This window comes from Pteronotus mesoamericanus, unplaced genomic scaffold (genome assembly GCF_021234165.1).
Source record: "Pteronotus mesoamericanus isolate MK-2021 breed Mesoamerican mustached bat unplaced genomic scaffold, CSHL_Meso_final contig_657, whole genome shotgun sequence".
Classification (NCBI taxonomy): Eukaryota; Metazoa; Chordata; class Mammalia; order Chiroptera; family Mormoopidae; genus Pteronotus; species Pteronotus mesoamericanus.
In genome coordinates, this window is record NW_026555229.1 from 11,793,895 (window position 1) to 11,814,338 (window position 20,444).

The 20,444-nt window shown below is 43.2% G+C and overlaps 1 protein-coding gene across 1 annotated transcript in view; it reads left to right on the top strand.

Moving 5' to 3' along the window:
- The first annotated feature begins 3,913 nt into the window (after nt 1–3,913).
- RBM20 (RNA binding motif protein 20) overlaps nt 3,914–20,444 on the top strand; it is a 179,960-nt gene continuing 163,429 nt past the window's right edge. The window contains exon 1 of the mRNA XM_054581494.1: nt 3,914–4,216. Within this exon, the coding sequence (XP_054437469.1) occupies nt 4,065–4,216 (152 nt within the window). The 5' untranslated portion in view covers nt 3,914–4,064. The remainder of the gene's footprint in view (nt 4,217–20,444) is intronic.

Here is a 20,444-nt window from a genome sequence, read left to right on the forward strand (position 1 = left end):
TCAATCCACTGTGCCACACCAGCAACCTCCTTCTATTCGAGAGCTGTGTCGTGTTTGCTTGCATGTAGAGACCATCTTTTACATAACCAGTTGTTTCTAGTTTTTGCTACCAATTAGCCCATCAGATACATTTCTAGAAGGGTAACTGCCGAGTTGGTTTTATTTGTTGCACTTTTAATAGACAGTGCCAACTCACTTCCCAAGTGCCCGCAGCAACTGACACGTTCACCCATAGTGCGTGAGAATGTCTGTCCCACAGATTCACCAGCTCTGTGTATTATCAAACTTTATGACTAAGTAAACTATTATTTAAGAGAATAATAGCAATAACATACACATGGGAAATAGCAGTAAGCATTAAGTGAGCTTATCTGCAGAGATAAATGCTCACAAGCACCATGCAAGCCTGTTTAGTTTTCCTTTGAACAGAGGGCGGTGGGTTGCAGGGAGTCAGACCGGGGTCTGAGCCTGGGCTCGGGGTTATTACCCTTGTGATCTTGAACGGGTTCCTTATGCTTCTGTTTGCAAAATGCTGATATTAAATGAAATAAGGCATGAGAAAACTCCTAGGACTGGTGCCTAAAAACAAGTGGACATTTATTAATCTTACAAAACTCACCAGGGTGCCAGAGACTTAGAAGTGTGCCCATGGCCCTAGCAGTAATGGAGACCTGGGTTTTCCATTTCCTGCTCCTTCCTACCACCTCCTGCCAGGCTGCTTAATTGCTTTAGAATTTTGTTTGTAAGATATCAGTTTGGATCCTTCCTGTAAATGTACTGATCAGGATAGAAATGAGTGGCAGCGTTGAGTCACAGTGCAGGTAGCATTTTACATCCACTGGGAGGTTCAGGCAGCACCGCGGCAAAAGAAGACAGATGGGGGCAGCTCCATGCCTGTCACTAAGGCAGTGAATGGAACTAATTGAGGTCCTGCTTCTGTCCCTTAAAGCGAGGTGACCTGCGCCAAGTTCTGGTAGCTCTCCCTGCCTCGAATTCCAATACGTGGATAACAGCAGCTACCTCACGGGGTTATTGTGAGCATGAAGTAAGTAATGATCCATGCAAACCCTTAGCAGCCGACTCCCATTAAACGTTCAACGCAGTCGTAGGCAGCGAAGACAGCAAAGCCTCACTGCCTGACCCTAGGTTTACTGGGGGGTCGGGAAGGACAGGATTCTTCTGCAGACTGAAACACAGAGAGGTGTTACCAGCCCTCACCACCTCATCTCCATATTTGTCAAGTCCGATGACTCCCCCAGCCTTTCGCTCTCCTCAGTAAAGGCGAAGGCACCCTGGGGTGAAGGGGGTGGGGAGGGCCCCCGGCAGGCAAAAGCAAGGCAGGTTTTTACATGGCTGCAACCTCAGCTAGGGATGTTTTGCCTCCTTCCTGGAATGAAGTAAGGAAACAGAAGTTTAAAAAATGTCTATTTTATTGGAACTGTTTAATATACCTAACGTGGGACTTGCCAGGTGGAAATGCTTGTTCAGTATTTCCATTTTGCAGGGACGTGTGGTAGGGCGTGAACTGGTTGAGGCTTTTGCTGCAGTCACCCTCCGCCTCTGTGTCTGCTTCAATGCACATCCGACTTATTACGTAACACAACGGCGAAGATGAAGCTATAGCTGTGAAAATGGAATCTCTGAAAACCACCTTGTGAATTTTTGATCTTCCCATTTTTTTACTTTGAAAATTTCAAATTTACGGAAAGAATGCAAGAAAATCTCAGTGAGTACCTAGATTTACCCACTGTTATTATTTTGTCACATAGGCTAAGGCTTTATTTTTAAGACGTAGAGAGCCTCATTTATATACCATGGGCTGAGGGGTTTTTGTTTTGGTTTTGGTTTTTGGCCAGTAAAAATGTTACGGGGGTGGGTTTAATTATATCAACATTGTGACTTTCAGGCACTCAGCTTCCTGGAGTTTGAGATCTGTTGCTCCATTTGGCTACAGCGTTGGAATATAAGAGATCATGTTTGTAGTAATGGACAGATAAAACACCTCCTCCACCAAATATGCGAGATACATTGCCTCTAATCTCAACAGCTACTATGTAAACTTACCTATCTGGTCACTGGTGCTCACAGAGGTTGAGTCACTCTGCTGGTAAACACCGATCTGTCTTCTTGAATACAAAGCTCTTTCACAAAGATTTTGGAGGATTCTCAGAGGGAGATTTTAATGCAAGCACAAGGAAGCTTTTAGTTTTAGAATCTAGGAGAGTTGCAGTGTTAATTTCAGGGAATTTCCTTCAACCAAGGAGACTTTTCTGGAAACCACAGCCCGGAGTTTAGTAACAGAAACTAAAGGTGCTGAACTAAACATTCAGAGAACCTGAGAAGACTCATTTCGGGGCAGCCCCTTACTAGCTGCGTTTGGTGAAATAGATCACCCTGACACCTCCTCATCTGTGAAAGGACAACAATCACTATCTCTTTACCTGGGTTTTTGGTGAGACTCAATTTTGCCAATTACGACGATCTTTATCAACACAAGGAATTGATGCATCATTTTACCTGTAGGAGGAAGGAAAGAGCGAAAGAGGGGAGGGGCTGAGCGGGAAAGATCCAGGTAGGAAGACACAAATTGAGGGAGGCTGAGTTTCCCGAGGCTGGCAGCGAAGTTGACAGGGAACTCAGTCTACAAAGAGAAGAAAGCATCTTTAATCAGGTCCCAGAGAAGCCATGTCCAGACCTTTCCTCCACGTGGCTGCGGGAGGAGGACGAGTGGGTTTGAGACCCCTCAGCAAACTTTCTGCCAGGCCGGGGGCCACCCTGGCATGCGTTCTGGTTTCCAAAGCACCCAAGGGACACTTTTTCTTACTCCCCGAGGCTGCGGGGTTTCGGGATTTAGAAAGCCCTTGAGCCCGAAGGATACTAGGGATCTCCTGGGTGACTTTCGCGGTCTTAGACGTTTCTTCGGCACCAGGTGCCTCCCCAACCGCGCGAGGACATTAAGCTGCTCCTCGCCAGGGTGTCTCCTCAGGACAGGATGCCCGGGTCCATGGCTGTGAACTGGTGTGTCCAGGTGAACTGGTGCACACCGGCGCCGGGGCCACCAGCAGAGCTTCACGGAGGCGGGGACGGTGGCGGCGCGAAGTCGGCGACCTCTATTTTCATTCTTCGCATTTCCATTGAGATTTCACCAGCAAATAACACGAATTTTAAAAATATGCTTGGTGTTGCCTCTGCGCTCGCGGGGTTGTGGCAGGTCTTTTAGAGAAGGGGGGGGCGGTGGAAAGAAGACAAACCACGGCGGCCCCAGGGGCTGCTCCTGGGGACCCCTGAAATCAGCATCTGGAACTGAGTTTGCAGAGCTCTCGGGCCTGATCATTTAAGAGTCGGGGTTACAAGTCCCACCAACCTGGGGCGGGGGGTTTCGGGCTTTCCGCTCGCGGGGTGGGACCCCTCAGCCGGGAGTGGCTCTGGCTGGGCTCCAGGCGCTGAAAGGTGCCAAACCGGGTGCACTTCGCATTGCCGATGCGCGCGGACGCCCCGGGCGCGCTCTGTCCGCCCCGCTTGGCAGGATCGCGCGAGGCCGCGCGCGCCGTCTCCGGGGCAGCCCGGAGAAGCGGGCCACGGGGAGAAGCGAGGGCTCAGCTGCCGGCGGCGGGCGGCGTGCGTCTGGCCGCCTCACGCGGTTGCGCTGCGCTGCCAAGCGCCCGGGCCTGGGACTCTGCGGGCGCACGGTTGCGGGTGGCGCTGGTCGCGCTTTCTCCCGGCTGCCTGCGCCGGGGGTCGGCCGGCAGAGCTCCCCGGACCACCTGGACCCCAAGCAACCCCTGGGCCCCGAGCGGTTCCTGCCGGCCGGGAGACGCCCCCTGGCCCCCACCACAGCGTGGCCGTGTCGGACTAGCGGAGCGGCTGGAGGAAGAGGAGGCGGCGCCGCCGGGACTGCCTCTTCCCCGCCCCTCGCGTCTCCTCCCCGCGCCACCGGGAAGGACAAGGGGACTGGGCATTGGGACCCCGGCCAGTGAGCGCCCGTGCCCCGGGGCCGCCCCTCGCGCGCGCTCTCTTGCCGCGAGCCGGGGCAGCGCTCGCTTCACCCGGTGCTGGCCGCAGCCATGAGCCAGGACGCGGACCCCAGCGGCTCCGAGCAACCGGACAGAGATGCCCGCAGCGTGCCCGGTGCCCCGGCGCCCACAGCCCCGGGCCCGCGAGGGATGCAGCCGCCTCCGCCCCCGCCCCCAGCTGGCCTACCCCAGATCATCCAAAAGTAAGTAGAGGCAGCCGGATGCGGGGGTGCGCAGGGGGACACGCCCCGGGCTCCCCCCTCTGTGGCTTCATCTCTCCAGTCCTTACTAAACTTTGCCCGGCTGCCTTGCGTTTGAAGTTTTCCTGCCCACTCTCCCGGCAGAGTCGGCGTCATTCTGGCTATTTGTGAGGTTGGGGACAGGGAAGCCAAGTTATTCGGGGAAAGTAATTTTGGTTTTCCTTATCCCATTTTTCTCTTCTTCAGGGATGTTACTGGTTATTTTGGACTAAAGTTGCTCAAATTAGGGGGAAATGGACCAGAGACTGTATTTCATCTTTTTGGTCCCAAGAGGCCGCTGGAATGTATGGAGAGCTGTGCGTGAGTGTGCGCGCGCGCTTGTGAGGGTGTATAAGTGAAATGCGGCCACCAAGAAATCGCTCTTAATGGTACCCCTGAAGGCTACCAAAAACACTGGGTGAAAAGGGTGCTGAGTGTTTGTAAACAACATGTTTTGCTTTGCCCTGTAAGACGTGTTTATACTTTTCAAGGAGGCCCTTGGGAGGAGTTCGCCGCCACGCAACCGTTTTTCCATTAAAGTTAGCATCTCGCCATTCCGGTGCGACTTGGGTGTTGAATTTTCCAGCCGGCCTTCCCAGCGCATGAGTAGGTTAGGGGTGGTCCACAGGCCCTTAGGAACTCTTTCAGCCCACCCGGGGACACAAAAGTAAAACGGTGATGTGTTTCTTCTTCCGAGATTTTGTTCAACAGTGTGAGGCCTAGATCATTGGGGTTTTTTTTGAAGGATATTTGTTCTCCTAAGTGTTTTCCTCAATTGTAGTGAAGTCCGCAAAACTAGTTAAAGAAGTATAGCCAAATCTGAATGGTGAGTGCTTGGGCAAAATTGAGGAAACTAGAGAAATATACATAGGTGCAGCAAAGTCAACTTTATGGAACAGAGCAGACGTTTTATCCAGCGCTGCTGTATGGATGCTTTGAGTTACATAAACTTACTAAAATGTAGTAAGAGAAATAACCAGTAATGGGATGTAAACTGAACGAAATGGCATGTAAATAAATACTGTTCATAAGACTGATTTATATAATAGAAAGAGTGAAAATTCAGGTTTGACATCGAAGAACACTGGTATATTTTAGAACAAAATGGTTCCCTTTTTTGACTGGCAGAATGGAAAGCTCCATGTATGACAACTTTTTGCTTTTATTTATTTTTATATAGCTTTCAACTGCCAGCACCTTTCCAACTATATGAAAATTAAAATATTTTATACTGTCATTCTGTCCCTATAGTTGTGCAGATTATTTTAGCTGAAACTTTCTAAACGGGATTGACAGTTTATGTGCATCATTATTTAAAATCTCTCTTGAGTTTTTAATATAAATGTAAACCAATAGATAAAAAAAGTTTAACACCTAAAATTCATTTACTAAATAAATACCTAATTGGCCAATTATTACTAATCGGGAAACAACTAATGTGCTTCTTGCCAGGCCAATGTTCTGTGGCTTAAAATTAAGCTGCACATTAAGTTTATTAAATTTGCTCCAGTCTTGTAATCGCCCTGCATTTTTCTATCATTTACTTTTAATTAGGAAAAAATTAGGAGTTTTATGTTCACAAAAAAATCTTTGTAGGTGGGTGTCTGATTATGTAATGTTGCCATGTTGAAAATAAATGCCATTTTGTAGAAAATGGATCCTTTGAAGTGTATTTCAGTTACTTCATATAATAAATAATTTACCCTGTAAATTCACCCCCTTTTTGAAAATTCCATATCTGGAATATCTTACTTTTAAAAGATGGGACTGCGCTTTTCAAAGATGGCCCCTTCTGCCAGCAGTACAGGATGGAGACCTCTAGAAGCGCCTGATAGCTCTGCCTTGTTTTGCATTAGTGACAGATTAGTGTAGGAGCCAGGTCCAAGGCCAGTGAATGTGCCCATGGGATTTGATATTTGTGTGCTTATCTTTCAAGGTATTTCTGTATAAGGATGGTTTGGGGTTTGTGCTCCCTTATAGTCAGTACCCACTGAAATTCTGCGGGAACCAGGCGAAACATGGCAAATACTTTTCAGGTCCACCTTTAATGTGCTGAAACTTGAGCATGTTATTTTGAAACTACGTTTGCATAATTTAATATGAGCAACCATTTTTCTGTAGTTGTGAGGTGCTGTTTGCATCAGCCATCTTTGAGAAAATGTAGTGCGGAGGTTGCCTTCAGCCGCGAAATGAGCTGTCGGCCTCCTGATTTGGAATTTTGTGAACCAGAGCTTTGGGTGAAATTCTCCTGTGGTAGATTGGATAAGAAGTAAATTTTATTGTGGAACCTGTATTTTTTCTAGTTATTTTAGTGAGATTATTGTGTAATTTATCAGGGGAGAAACTTTGATCTCTCACAATGATTAAGATACCAGTCTGTGTATTGCGTAGTGTTTAAGGATTACAAGAATTTTTTCACATCTTAATGTCTAGGTTTACTGATTTCATTAATAACAGCTTTCATTTAGGGTAATGTCAATGACTTGGTAAAATTATTGTCATGATCATAATAAAAACTGGTTCCTATTCACATACATTAAGTCTTAAGAGAACTGGTATTATATTTATGTCGATAAACACAGGAGGTATGACGTGATGATGAATAATGAGGCTGATTTTGGTGTTTGTTTTATGGAATCCAGTCTCAGTACTTATGAAGATTGCATCGAAAGTTAATTTCTGTGGAGTACTTTTGTTCTACTCACGGGTACTTAGAATTTTTTATTGTGTTCTTGGCTTTAGTCAAGAATCGTTCATGACCTTTCTGCTCTTGTTAACCCCTGACTCCTGGCCAGTATTGGCATTGCCTATAAAGACTATCAGCAATGTTTAGACACATGTAACTCATGTCTTGTAAGATATTTGTTTTAAATGTGCATTCTCTAATTTGACCACGGTGGAGGTATTACTGGATAAAACCTAAGCCATTTGGGCGACACTTCTCGAAGAGATTTGGGATGAGTTTAGGAAATCAAAATAATTTGAGGACTTAAAAATATATTTTCCCTGTTAGTAGAAGTAAGACAGCGTTGACTGGGATGTTTTGGTGAATTTTTTTTTAAAAGGATTTATCTTCGTAAACATTCACAATATTTTATTTCCGAAAGTATTTTATGTTTTAATTTTGTGCTTTGAAATAAAACCTAATTCTTGATTTATAAGAAGTTATTTATTAACCTTGATGAGTAACAGAAATTGAAATTTTAGGTTGTAAGTTTTAAAACCCTCTCCAGAAGGAAAACAGTCACTCAGTAGTGTGTGAAATATTGAAGACAGTTCTCAAATGCAGGTACTAAGTGTACCGCTAATGGTGAAAATTAACCAAACAAGCACACACACCTTCTCTGAGGTGAACACAGGTGATTTTCCAAAATTATTTGATTTGAAGCAAAATATTCCTGGCTAACACATGACCTTAGATTATTTAATTTGCATATTGATGATTTAGGTATTCCTTTCCAGATTATTTTGATAAGCAGTGAATAAAAACGAATCGTAAAAATTGAAAAAGTTTTACGTTCACATTTGATAGCTACTGTCACCTGCATATGTCTGTGACTTACGGGGGTATAAATCCAGCTTTAATGTCTAAACTTTATAATCTTCTGCATGGCGTTAGTTACGCTGTCTGACTGTGTTTTGGCTGACTGTGTTTTGAGAGCAAAGTGTTCCCTTCCATTCAGAATGAAAAATGTTACAAGTAGTCACTCTGATTGCGAATAATTTTTACAGACATTGTGCTCTTGGGAAGATCTCCGTGTAAGTCTTAGGGAGTGATGATATACGGGCAAGTTGTATGTGATGTCCACCCACTTTGATGGACATGCTGACAATTACATCCAGAATTGGGGAGGAAATACGAATTTGCCAGAAGGGACATTATCTCACTCATACTCAGCCCTTTCCTGAAAAAAGGATGGAATTTCTAACATCTGTGCCAGTTTCTAACATCAGTTTGAGCCCATTTTTAGGGGAAACAGGGATACAACTGTAGAAGGAATTTTGACAATTTTAAATACCATCTTAAACTGCACGTAAGACAAGCATTCAGCAGGAGAAAACATCTGAGAGGATTAAGTGGTTCCCCAAAACAGGGAAGGAGAAGGGGTGGGCTCTTTTTTTTAGCATTCTGCAACGTTTCTTTGCTTTTCTAGTAAGTCTCTTAAAAGTTTCTTTTTTAAAAGGAAATTTTGTTGAGGGTTTGTTGTGGTAAGTATTTTTAGATTGTAAGTGTAGCTATCGAGTTCTGAGTTTTTCTGATATGTCCAAAGAGATCAGTATTATGAAATGTAGTACATTATTCCCATTAGTCATGGAAAATGACTATACATATGGTGTACACAGGGCTGTTCGAATGCCAGGGCTGTAGGGAAAGAAAAGAAGAAGAATTTTATCACCCATTTTATTCTTCTGTACACTTATTCTTTTGCTACCTCCTGAGCAGTTAATCAAATTAATAATTTTTAAAGTCCAAGTCTGTCATTTGGAATGTGAACTCTGATACGTTAGGACCTCTTTGTCTTTCTTTATAGTTACCAGGGGGAAAAGAAACCCCACCAGGATTGACTCACAGTGAAATGATCCCACATTATCCAGTTTCTCTCTCTCTCTCTCTCTCTCTCTCTCTCTCTCTCTGATTTATTTTTCTTGCGACTGTAGGGTTGTTTTTTTTTTTTGACTCCAGTTAAACTAATATTTCTTCCCTGCCCACAACAGCTAATCCACAAGTAGACAAATCAATATAGCTTAATTCACAGCTTTGATAAACAAGAACCCACGGAATGTTGGGAACTGGGGTCTCCTCAAGGGATAGGATTAAAATGGACTGAACTAAACATGGAAAGCCAGGATGGAAGAAGGAGCTTGAGATAGGAGTTAAAACTCCAAAGAGAAACCCCGAGCCAGGGCTCCCTTCTCTTTTCATCACCCGGTCCCCCTGCCAGACAAAAGCCTGAAGGGGTCTCCTGTGCCACAAAATCCCACTTAATCTGACTTTTATTTCCTGCCACAGTAATTATCTTGTTTCGGATGGTCTAACTGATAGGATTTTGTGTATTTTAACAGGGAAGGTTGCTGTGGAGCCACAGCTGGCGTGAGTGACTGGTAGCTGTGTTTAGAATACCGTGTTGAAAGTTTTGCAGAAAGTAAAGTGATCTGTATTCCAGAGTCAGAGCAAAGACGGTAATTAGTGGCTTGTAGAAAGGTGTTCATGGCATTTCACTTTCTGGTTAATGAACCTGGCTGGATCTTGGTGATATGTGTGTTATCCTGGAAACCTGATACTGCTTGTTCCCACCAGTGAGAAGACTGGGAAATCCTGACTTTAATTAAATAGGCACATTTTTGAATCAGGAATGTGAATTTGGTTTCCAACACCACCAAGGGGGTGTTGGCGGTGGGACGGATATTTTGCCTAGCTTGGTGGGTGGTCACTGTTTAAATTCCACCCAACTAAGGTTTCAGTCTGTGACATTTACAGACAGCAAGTTTGGGGACAAGTCTTCACTGCCAGCTGTTTGAGAAAGAGGTAGAAGGGAAGGACTCCTCCGCCCCTTAATGTTTTGTTTCTGTATTTTGGTTATGATGCATATTCTTATGAATATCATGGATATTCTAATATGATGCTGTTTTACAGCAGCAGAAGTTACAGCCAAGTTAATTGATCCTCCTCTTTCCTATATTCCTGCTGGATTTTATAAGACAAATAAGTCCCTTTGATGGCAACTTTTCCAACTCACTGACAGCACATCCGTCAGGGAGATGGCACATACTGCTTTGAATGTATTTTATGAGCAAAATGGGAGCCATTGAGCAACTTGCATGAGGAGGCGTTGATAACTTGTAGCTCAGTTTGCTGAATAAATCTTTTCGTGTGTTCAGAAACAAAAGGCTGAGGGTCTTGCATGGATGGGGGAGTGGTTGTCACTCTATAAAGATAGTTTTCACGCCACTTTGCTCTTCTTTTAATGTGGGTATTTGCCTGAAGGATGCACGCATGAGGCCGTTTGCTGCTGCCCTTTCTTTGCACCTGCTTTTTCTCAATCACAGTAAAGACCCATCAGTTATCAGTTGCCACTTCCCACTTGCAGCGCAAACCTGGAAACCGCCACTCACTGCTGCCTGGACATCTTAAATACTTCTCAGTTTTGCAGCTTGTCTGTAAGACTCTCTCCCAGATTTGTGTTTAGCTCCTATTCATTAGACCTGCCCTTAAACCTGACCCCCAGGAGCATGACAGTGAATGAGTAGACAAGATAGTATGTATTTTAAAGTCACTTCTTTTGGTTTATTTAAAAGGCGTTATTGAACAGAATGATTTAGCATCTGCCTGGTGTTGTCAAGGGTAAAACGAGCATCTTTGCTCTAAATTAATTATTGAGTTTCTGACAAAAAGGGTCAGAGAGGAAAAGAAAACCCTGGATTAGGAGTGTGTGACCTGGACAAGCCAATTAACCTTCCTAATCCAGCCTCTCCAGGGATTGGAAATGATCGATGGCCGTTCCTTCCAAGAATAAAATTAGGCGAACCTCCAGGAATATGGCTGAGCGATCATTCGCGTGTTGTAGAGTGCGCCCCCTCCCGCTGTGCATCTGATGGCGTGCTGTCCACAGCAGTTACCTTTCAGCCGCAGGCGCCCGTGCCTGTGTGTGAGACTGAGCGCTCCTGAACACAGCGCTAACCCCAGAAAGAGAACTGAAGGCTTTCTCTAGCATTTGCAAAGGAAATTCGAATCAGCGACAGAGTTTTATTTTTTCAGTGACAGAATTTTAAGTCAGAAAAACAGACGCTGCTGTTGTTGGGAAAGAGGACATTTCACATTGTTTTCTAATCTCTAGAAAATTTTAAAAGTGAAAACAATTATTTTTGGAATGTTAATTATTTTCGAGTGTCAGAATGAATACTTGAGCTCGCAGAAAGAGTTCTGTTTTCAGTTCAGGAGACACATCCAACAATTTTCATGTATCTAAATTGGATCATGTTAAACACAGGCAGGTGGGAGTGTGTTTGGTGATGTCATTGTTTTTGAAGGCAAAAAACGGAAACACAGGACCTGCTCGCCCTTCTTAGGAGCCTGACTGCGGCGCGGACTGGACTCCGAGAACCGTGACGCCCAGTCGGACTGCCGCGTGGGCTGCAGAGACAGCCGCCCAGAGCCCGCGGCCTGCAAAACACGTTGTGAAGAGGTCATGGCTGTCCAAGGGCTGGGCCTCAGGTTTCTCTGTGGTATCCTTGAATGGAAGAGACCAAATGTTGTTTCCAGAGCCTCCTAAGGACAGGTCTCCTTGGGCCCTGCGTCCTCCTGGGCTAACAGGATCACCGATTAGGCTGGGTTGTGGAGAGCCTTTATTTGATTTTTAAAAGATTTTTTTTAACCTTCTGCATAAAAAGGGGAGCTGGGTTGTGTGACTGAATTTTGATTTATAGGCTTTACGTTATATACATAAGGATATTTATTGCAGCATTGTCTAGAAGAGCAAAAATAGAAATCACCCCAATGTTTCTCAGTTGAGGGGAAAAAAACCCCATTTGAATGTATAACAGTGTGAACCATTCAACCATTAGAACAATACTGTTATTTTATACTCATTAATATGGAATATAAACCATATAATAATGTTAACTAAAATAAAAAAATCACAGCATGTCCACAGGGATCTCATGTTTTTTTAAAAAATGTGTACGGGCCTGGTTGGTGTGGCTCAGTTGGTTGGAGCATGGTCCCCATATACCGAAAGGTCACCAGTTCGATCTTTGTCAGGGCACGTGCCTGGGTTGTGGGTTCGATCCCCCGTCGGGGCCTGTATTGGGAGATAGCCAATTGATGTTTCTCTCTCTCTCTCCCTTCCTCTCTCTCTAAAATCAATCAATAAAAACATTGTAAAATATATTTATGATTATTCATATGGTGCCTGCAAACCTGGAAAAAACATCTAAAGAACAAATACAAAGATATTGACAATGGTTCTAACTCTAGGTGGTGTAGCTGTAGTGGTTTGTGGGGTTTTTTTAATACTATTTGTTTTTGTTAGTGTATATTACCTTTATAATCAGAGAAAACTTTCCATTTTTTAGAATAAAAGTAGGAATAGACATTTCATATTGGTACTGTGCTGTCTTTAAGACTCAGCTGCCCATTGCCGTTTTAGATTTTAGACCTGGAAGGCATCTGAGGGCTGCTTTTACCCCAGCCCTCCTGTTTTTCTTGGGAAGGCAAATGAGCATCATAGAAGCCAAGTGAATTGTTCAAGGTCACACAGCAAGGTAGTAGTCAGGCCCCAATAGGAATCCTCATCTTTCTGTCTATTGCATTTTCTGCTAAGCTGCCCTTTTGTCTGCCTGGAAATAGAGGAAAGTGAAATGGAGGACATCCTTAAACTGGCTCTTTGATCCACCTGCTCTAGTCGGTTCAGATCCCCCAAGGGGATTACAAAGAGTGCCCTTGGGTAAGCTACCTCCTTTCCTGGTCCCCCAACGTTACTGTGCAGGTGGCAGTAGACTGAGCCTCTCCAGGGGCGGCGCCTCATGCTCTGTTCCATCTTACCAAACAAGGTGAGCATCACATTCTGACCGCCCCCCCCCCCCAACTATTTGAAATTAACTGGCATAACCGTAATTCTGTTCATCACATCTAAGGAAATTAATCTTACCTAAATAATTTTTTCTAATATGTGTGAGACTTCTAACTTTTTCAGATTGTCATAAAAATCTCTCTTAGAGCTCTTTAAAAAACAAAGCCAAACCCTGGTTTTGCGTTTGTTTATGATGTCTCTTATAATTTAGCAAGCATACCCGCCTTTTTCTGTTCTTCATGACCGAAGATCCCAGACAGGTTGTCTTGTAGAATGAACCATGATCTGGATGTGTGTGCTGTTTCCTCATGACCAGATTCAGGTTAAGCATTTTGGCAAGAGTGAGCAGCAGGTGATGTGTGTTCCACTAAGTTTCATCCTTTGGTTAATGTGGTTAATGCCAGGTCTGTCCATCATAATGGGACATTTTTTTCTTGTGATGAGTAAATTGTCTGTGGGAGAGATACTGTGAGACTCTCTGAACTTTCCAACAAACTTTCATCTAGTGGTTTTGTATTTTAATTTGACCATATTTTATAAAAGCCCCTTGTAGAACTGAAATATTTAGAATTGAAATGATAACTAAATATCACTTTAGAATGGGTGTAGAGTTTAAATCTGACAGCCTTGAACACACATTTGTATTATACCAGCCTGTACATATATCTGAAGCCTCTGGATTTTTCTGGTTCTCACTTGGTAGGAACTTAACTGATGGGCCAGTAACTTCCCACTTCCTCTACAGCAGGCATTCAATGTCCATACAAAGTGAATATTAATTCCTTTTTAATGCTAGTGGCAGGGAGCGGATGCTAATGCAATTTCTGCTAGCTCACACAATTTTTTGGCATCCTCTGGAAGCTATGTTGACTCTTTGCAAAAACCTTTCATTTTCCTTTTCAAAATCACTATATGAAGCTGATTTTAAAAATGACTGATGACTTGCCCTGGGTGAGCCTAAACTGGGTGAGTCCTGGAGCTGGTCTGTGACTACCAGTTTGTCCATGCTTTTTAGATTTAAGTTACATAGCTATTTTTGCCTCTTCCAGATTGGTACTTTTATTTTCATGCAGAAAATATGCGTGGGTGGGGAAGGTGGTGTGCAGTAGTGCGAAGAAGCAGGAGCAGCTAAGCTCTGTGCTCTAGATTCAGCTTTGCCACCACTAACCCTGAGCCTCAGTGTTCTCATCTGTGAAAGGGAACAATAATAGCCCTGGCTGGTGTGGCTCAGTTGGTTGGGCATTGTCCCACGAAGCGAAGTGTTACTGGTTTGATTGCCGGTTGGGGCACATGCCTGGATTGCGGGTTCGGTCCACAGTAGGGATGCATGAGGGAGGCACCCAATCGATGTTTCTCTATCCCTTCCCCTCTCTCTAAAAATAAATAAATACAGTTTAAAAAAAGGGAGCAATAATATAAAGTGAATAAAAATGAACATTCATTGAGTGCTTTCTGTGTGCCACCTACTATTCTAAGCACTTTATGTATGTTTAATTCATTTAATCCAACAATAATCCTGAGGTAAGGGCTGTTTTGCCCCCATGAGTAATCAGCCACAAACTTATAAGAAACCAACAAAGCTAAGAAATATAGTATTTATGAAGAACCGGTGGGTGGGCCTGGGATGGGAGAATGTTATGTAAATTCAGGTGATTATATCATCTCTATGTAAATATCTGTGTCCTCAAAATAATTTCTAGAAAAACCATTTTTTACAAAAAATTATAGAAGAAAGTTGCTGAAATAAATTTGAAAGTAGGTAAAATTTAATTTGAGGCAAACTAAGCAATTCAATTAAAACCATTTTTTTTATCTCTGCCTTTTTTTCCTGGTAATTTAAGTATGCCTTTTGGTTTAAAGTGAAATCCATATCCCAATTTAAATTCCACGAGCAAATCTGACTCTGGCATTGATTCACTGTCTTACTCTGCTTGTTATGCATGTTAGGCAAGATCTGAATTTGATGCTCACTGAGAGTATATAAACACTTATAATCCTCTCAGCATGTGCTAAAATAATAACAGATATGATAGTTTGATTTGCAAAGCAAGTGTCTGCCAAGTTCTACCAGACCATTTTTGAACCAATTCAGAAAACCAGGAATCAACAATGATTTAAAGTGTCCTAGGTTCCTATTAATAGCCAAAAGAATTCCTGACTTGAAACACAGCCACATCAAGCTTGCGCAGTCTCCACCAGACGTACTTCTTGAACCGCCTTAGCAGACGTTGTTTCAGGTGTTCTTTTGTTTTAAGAAGCCACGGTATTTAAAAACCAGACTTCATAGAATCCATAAATCAGAAAGGGATTGTTTGCTTTTGACCTGGGAAAGGGTTTACAGTAAAGTTTCTCAGTGTATTTCAAACAGAAATTTAATAAACGTAAGAATTTAGAGGTCCATTAATAATTTTTAAGATGTTTTTGTCCTTTTACAGAGGCATAGTTGAAATATACTAAGCTGCAAAAGCTTCCAGCAAACAGTCAAGCTAATAAATATTTGTATCACCCCTGAAAGTTTCTTAGTGCCTTTTATAGTTTATCCTTCTCTCTTTGTCTTAATTCCCTCCCCTCAGGCATCCACTGATCTGCTTTCTATCACGATGGATGTGTTAGCATTTTCTGGAATTTTATACAAATAGAATCACAGTATGTTCCCGCCCACCTGCCCCCAGTGCACCAGCTTCATCCAACATAATGATTTTTTGGAAAGTAATATTTTTAAAAATTGTGATAAAATACATATAACATAACTTTACCATTTAAAACATTTTCAAGTGCAGTTCAGCAGTATTAAGTACATTCACAATGGTGTACAACCATTACCTCTGTCTAGTTCCAGAATGCTGGTGTCATCTGGTCTCCACTGAGCGGTGTTCCCCGTTCCCTCCTGCCCCAGGCCCCACTCATCTGACTTCTGTCTCCAAGGGTTTGCCTGGACATTTCACATACATGGACTCATGCAGCACATGGCCCTTGGTATCAGGCTTTCTTTCAGTTAGTATAATGTTTTCAAGGTTCACCCATGTCCTAGCGCATATCAGTACTTCCTTTTTATTGCTGAATAATATTCTATTGTATGGATAGAATAAAATGTAAATCGCATTTTGTTTATCCATTCGTGAGAGAATGGATTTGGGCTATTTCTGCCTTTTGACTATTGTGAGTAGCGCTGCTCTGACATTTGTGAACAAGTTTTTGCTTGACCATCTGTTTTCTGCTCCTTCGAGTGTAGTATATCTTAGAGTAAAATTGCTGAGTCATGTGGTAACTATGTTTAATTTATTGAGGGAACTCCAAACTGTTTTCCAAAGTGGCTGCTGCACCACTTTACATTCCTACTGGCAATGGATGAGGGTCCAGTTGCTCCACAGCTGGCCGATGCAAGTTATTTGCTCTTGTTTTTAATTATGGCCACCCTAGCTGATGTGAAGTGGTATCTCTTTGTGGTTTCGATTTGTGTTTCCCTAGTGGCTAAATGCTGTTGAGCATCTTTTCATGTATTTGTTGGCCATTAGTAATCTTCTTTGGAAAACATCTATTTAGATTCTTTGTCCATTTTTTAATTGAATTGTTTGTCTTTTTGTTTTGAAATTGTAAGAATTCTTTATAAATTCTGGAGACTAGACCCTTATGAGATACATGATTTCCAAATATTTTCTCTTATTCTCTGGGGTTTCTTTCAGCCTATTGACTTTAAGGTTCATCTATTTTCTTTTGTTTGTACATATCAAATGTTTGGTCCTTTTTATTGTTGAGTGGTATTCCATCTTATGGATATATCATAAATTGTTTATCCATTCACCTGTTGTTTTAGGTTGTTTCCATTTTTTGGCTATTACAAATAAAGCTGGCATAAACACCCCTTTATATGTTTTTATATGGGCATATCTATTCGTTTTATGTGTAAATGTGTAGGCCAATGATAAATAAACCTTTTAGGAGCACAGATGTTATATACATGAGAATCGTTTTTTGGAGTGAAAATACCTTTGAGTTTGTGTTACTGTGGCTTTGAATGGAGACTGTTTATATGACCTTTAAGGCATTTAAGGAATACATGCTTTTACCCATCCATGTTCATTTTCAGGGATGGCTACTCATTAGCTTAGTTTGATTTTGCTTCTATGGATGAATCTTCCTTCAAGTTTTCATGTGACAAATAATTATTGCGGTGGAAGTTGGGACATAAAGTGAGTGAGACAACATAGCTGCAGAACTTTAAGGTTTAAGAAGAAACCCTAGAGATCATCTAATTCAGTTCTCTTGTTTGCCAGGTCTAGAAGGAAGATTTACGAAAGGCCACTCAGCTTTAGAGAAGTTAAGTGAGCAGAGAAAACTTTCGTGCCCGTGAGTGTCATTTTAAGTCTCCTAGTGATGAGGTGTCTACAGATGCCACCGTGCAGGGGGTGAGTGCACAGTGCCGTATCCCTGCTGTTCATACAGTGCTATGGAGTTCATAGGGCGCTTTTCCTTTCCTGGGTTATCCCATTTAATCCTCCAACAACCCTGTGAAGTAGGTGGGGATTAAGTAACTACTAGTAGGCCAGGGTCCCCTAGCCAATGACCGAAGAGCCCAGGCTCCGGACCAGGCCTCCTGACTCGTTCCAGCCTGTGCTCCTGTTCAGTGCCCATGGCCACTGCCTTAGTTCAGGCCTCCCGGCTGCCCCCTCTCGCCCCCCCCTCCCCGCTCCAGCAGGGCCTGTCCTCACATCTTTCTTTTCTCCACACCAGCATAGCCTTAATCTTGTCATCGCTTGCTCAAAGCCTTCCTGTAGCTTCTTGTTGCCTGTCGGTTGAGATTGAGACTGTTTAGGAGCCTGTCTGGATCTGCCTCCACGTAGCTGTCCAGCCCTGTCTACCTGCCCTCTCTGCTGTACTACCGTCTCTCTCCCCAACTAGAATATTTCTTTCATCTTTATGGATTCTGCTTGGACTTCTCCTCTTTTAGGGAACTTTTCCTGACCTCACGCAGGAAGGGGGATTGGGTACCCCTTTCCTGTAATGACCTGTGGCCTCCACTGTAGCATTCACTCCATACATGTCTCTTGTCAGTCTCCCCCAAAGACCCCGTGAAGCCCTTGTGGGCAGGGCCGGGATCTTTTTTAAAAAATATTTATTTATTTGTTTTGAGAGAGAGGGGAGGGGGGATAAAGAGAAGAAAAGGAATGTCAGTGTGCGGTTGCCTCTCACACGCCACCAGCTGGGGACCTGGCCTGCAACCCAGGCCTGTGCCCTGGCTGGGAATCGAACTGGTGACCCTTTGGTCTGAAGGCTGGCATTCAGTCCACTGAGCCACACCAGCCAGGGCCAGTGTCGTTCATCTTGGTGTCCCCAGCATCTGACGGGGTCCCTGATGCATCGTTTGTTGAATACATGAGAGAACGAGCAATTTAACCACAGCATGACTTTGACTTTGTGATGAGATAACCACTCAGGATGGTCCCGTGGAGGAGAATTGATGTGAGACCAGACCTTAGCTTTCTCCAACTTAGATTTTATTCGACCTGCCTGTCTGAAAGGGCTAGAGAGACACAAATGCCCTGCCTTTATGTTTGGGGAGGTAATCTAAGTGGGGCCACAAACCCAAGAAGTAAGGAACCCACACTGTGGTCTAGGCTGCACATTCAGACCATTGTGGGAGCAGAGGTAAGGCACTTAGCTTCTCAGGTGCCATGTTTGTTATATGGGGTCAGGGTATGGGCTTATGGGATTTGTTACAACAGTCGATGAGAACACACGGGAACATGCGTTGATAGGAATAAAGTGCTGCATACCTGCGGGTCATAATATAACCTGACTTTTGTCTCAGTCATCTCCAGCCAGGAACCTGAGTGAGCGAATTCAAGGCAAATTCAGCAAATTGTTCTGTGAGATTCAACCCAAGTAGGAGAAAGGGTGGAAACGAATACTTGGAGCACCCCTTAAACCTCGTATCGAAACATTCGATAACAAATTCCTGTATCCCAAAAAACATTTTTAAGTCCTAAGTGAACACTCTGCTTATTTTAAGCAACTTCTAAAAGAACACAACTCAAGGCAACTGAGATACTTTATTATTACTTTGACATTTGCAATAATGACAGTTGAATTGTGGCAATGATAACGACAGTTGGCCTGTGGCAGCTGCAAAAAAGGGTTGCCCAGAAAATAAGACAATGCCCATGATTTCCGAATGAGATCTACTCCTACCACCTTATTTAAATTGCATCCCGCCCTTTCCTGTCCAGTCTCCCTTACTTTGCTCTGTTTTTCCCATAGCATTTGTCATCTTCTGACAGTTTATATAATTTACTTATTTTACTTACTGTATTTTTATAGCTCCTCCCACCCTGTCTATGCCATATAAGTTCTCCCAGAGCAGGGGAGTTTTAGTCAGCAATTTACGCCCCCACCCCCGTGCCAAAGAAACATACTTGGCATCTAGAAGCAGCTCACTAAATATTTGTCGAAGGTCTAGATGAACTGTAAATAAAAATGCTGGTTCCTAAAAAGCATAGGCTTTGTTACCTGGTGGCATTTGTTTCTTTCTGAGCCCACCAAGGATGTGAACTATATGTGATCTCAGCTTTGTGTGACTCAGGAAACTGACATGAATGTGCGAGGTGTTAGATCATAGTCCTTGTTCCTGTGTGATTCTTACAAGGAAAATACGGTGCAGGCCAGGACTGCACCCACCGGCCCCCAAGCATCAATGACTCCAGTGCTCTCATTGTGGCCTGGTTCTGGCAGTGGTGGCCATTCTAGCTGGACTCACTTTGGCAGGTATCTAAGCTGTGCATTTGGTGGGATCTTAATGTTGGATGAAGAGCAGGAAGGGTTAGGTCTCACGCAGTCCCTTGTATTCGGGGCCCAGAAGACTGGGACAATCATACATCCAGCAACATGGCGCTAGTGAATAAATTCAGCTATGTCTTTCCATATTATGAGGACTATCTCTGTGTGCTGTTATGGAGAAATCCCAAGGATATGGAGGAAAAAGCAGGATGCAACAAAAGTGTATGTATATATTGGGCTGGCCAAAAAATTCGTTTGTTTTTTTCCATAAGATGCCTCTAGTAGCGTTTAGTTGTCTTTAACTTCATTTGAACCAATTTTGTTAGATTTTATTGTGACAGCTGTCATATCAGTCTGTGTTTTTAAAAAAATCGAAAGGGATTGATTTTTCCGTAGCCATTTTAATATTGAAGATGGAAGAAAATAAGCAACATTTTTGGCATATTATGCTTTACCATTACAAGAAAGTTAAAAACACAATCGAAATGCAAAAAAAAGATTTGTGCAGTGTACAGAGAAGGTGCTGTGACCGATCAGACGTGTTGAAAGTGGTTTGTGAAGTTTTGTGCTGGAGATTTCTCACTGGACGATACTTCATGGTCAGTCGGGTAGACCAGTTGAAGTTGAAAGCGATCAAATTGAGACATTAATTGAGAACAATCAGTGTTATACCATGTGGGAGATAGCCGACATACTCAAAATTCTAAATCAATAAAGTTACTGGTGAAAACAAAAAATCTGTCTTTTATTTTATGGAAATAACTAAATGACCTTTTTGGCCAACCCAACAGTTGCTATGTTTTCCATAAGAAAAGGGGAATGTAGGAATATATTAGTTGCATAAAAAT